This window comes from Octodon degus, unplaced genomic scaffold, assembly GCF_000260255.1.
Source record: "Octodon degus isolate 3935 unplaced genomic scaffold, OctDeg1.0 scaffold00067, whole genome shotgun sequence".
Lineage (NCBI taxonomy): Eukaryota > Metazoa > Chordata > Mammalia > Rodentia > Octodontidae > Octodon > Octodon degus.
This window is the reverse complement of record NW_004524643.1, coordinates 11820030-11821549: the sequence shown is the minus strand read 5'-3', so window position 1 is coordinate 11821549 and position 1520 is coordinate 11820030. Positions and strand designations below refer to the sequence as shown.

Genomic DNA, 1520 nt, shown 5'->3' with positions numbered 1-1520 from the left:
GGTGCTGTAATTGTGGCCTGAGAGGCTGAGGTGGGAGGATGAAGCGTCTGAGGCCAGCATGGGCAGTTTATTTTTTTTTATTTTTTGTTTGTGTGTGTGTGTGGGGCTAGCTCAGCCCACCAGGGGACGGGGCTGGCTGGTATGTGGTGCTGGGGGATTGAACCGCGGTCTGGTGCTTTAGACCACTGAGCCATCTCACCAGCCCCCAGCATGGGCAGTTTAGTGGAACTTCATCTCCAACAAAGGTGGCGAGGAGGAGATTGTGTCTGTGTGTTTATATTTTAATGAAAAGCATTTCTTTGTTTTCTCCCCTCCCTTTTAGGCAGCTGCTGCCTTTGTGATGTTTCCTGTTCAGACGATAATAACAGTTGACTCCTGTGTTGTCCAGCTGGACTATTTGGAGGGAAGACTGCTTGTATCTTCCCTTACTCGATCCTTCCTGTGTGACACTGAGAGGTATGTTGACCAACCAAGAGCTGTTAGTATACAGTTGTAGGGCTGGAGGGGTCTTAGAAGTCATCTTGCCTAAACTCCCCTAGTTAATTACACATATATTAATAAGGAGTCAATGAAATGCAAGCTGATGTTAGAGAGTGGAGAGGAGATGGAGGTGACTGAGACAGTCTGGAAAGTGACTAAGACAAGTAAGTACTCAGTGAGGCCGCCCCATGTGTGATGTGGGTGGGCCCCATAGAAGATCTCTTTCAAGGTGAAGAGTCAGGCCAGGTGTGGTGGCACATACCTATAATCCTAGAATTGGGGAGGTGGTGGCTGAGGCAGGAGGGTCACTTTGAGTTCAAGGCCAGCCTGGGCTACAGCAAGACTCTGTCTCAAAAAAGCTTAAACAAATTCTCCACAAAACCCAGAAAAGTCAGTGTGAAGAGCCGAGAAGGCTCTTTTTTGGAGACACAGTCTTGCTATGTAGTTCAGGCTGGCTTTGAACTCACTTTATAGCCCAGGCTGTACAAATGAGATTGAGTTGAATGTAATTTTCACTCAACAAACATTTAACTTTGTTCCTCTGGATACTTAGTGATGGGTTCTGGCCCTAGTGTAAATTGTTAAATCATGGTGGTCATCTAATAGTGCTGAAGCCCTTAAAACAACAGCTTATCTTCCCAGAGACCACCTCTCCCCTTCTTCTCCACCTCAGCCCAGGGTGCACTTTCCTTTCAGCTTTCCTGCCACCTCAGGGAAGGCCCCAACCAGCTCCTCAGGTATATCTAAGCATCCCCTTCAAACTTCACCCCTGGCAAAAGGCCATAAAAGCCTCAGCCTCCCTTTGTTCTAATTGAAAGAACTTCTTATCTTCCCCATGTTCTTTCTGTGTCCTCAAAGAAAATAAAGCCCCTTTCCCTTCTCCCTTCTCCCTTCTTCCTGTTTCTCCACTGTACTGTGTGCCTGAAAAAAACTACCATTTAACACTGTTAGGGGCTGGGGAGATGGCTCAGTGGAATAAGTGCTTCCCTGGCAAGCGCAAGGGCCTGAGTTCAATTCCTGGTTCTGCCAAAAAAAAAAAC

At 47.2% G+C, this 1520-nt stretch overlaps 1 protein-coding gene across 1 annotated transcript in view; it reads left to right on the top strand.

Annotated features, from left to right (window-relative positions):
* The window catches only part of Hps5 (HPS5, biogenesis of lysosomal organelles complex 2 subunit 2), a 43351-nt gene that overhangs the window by 7451 nt on the left and 34380 nt on the right, over window positions 1-1520 (top strand). The window contains exon 6 of the mRNA XM_023719333.1: window positions 323-456. Coding sequence (XP_023575101.1) covers window positions 323-456 — 134 coding nt within the window. The remainder of the gene's footprint in view (window positions 1-322; window positions 457-1520) is intronic.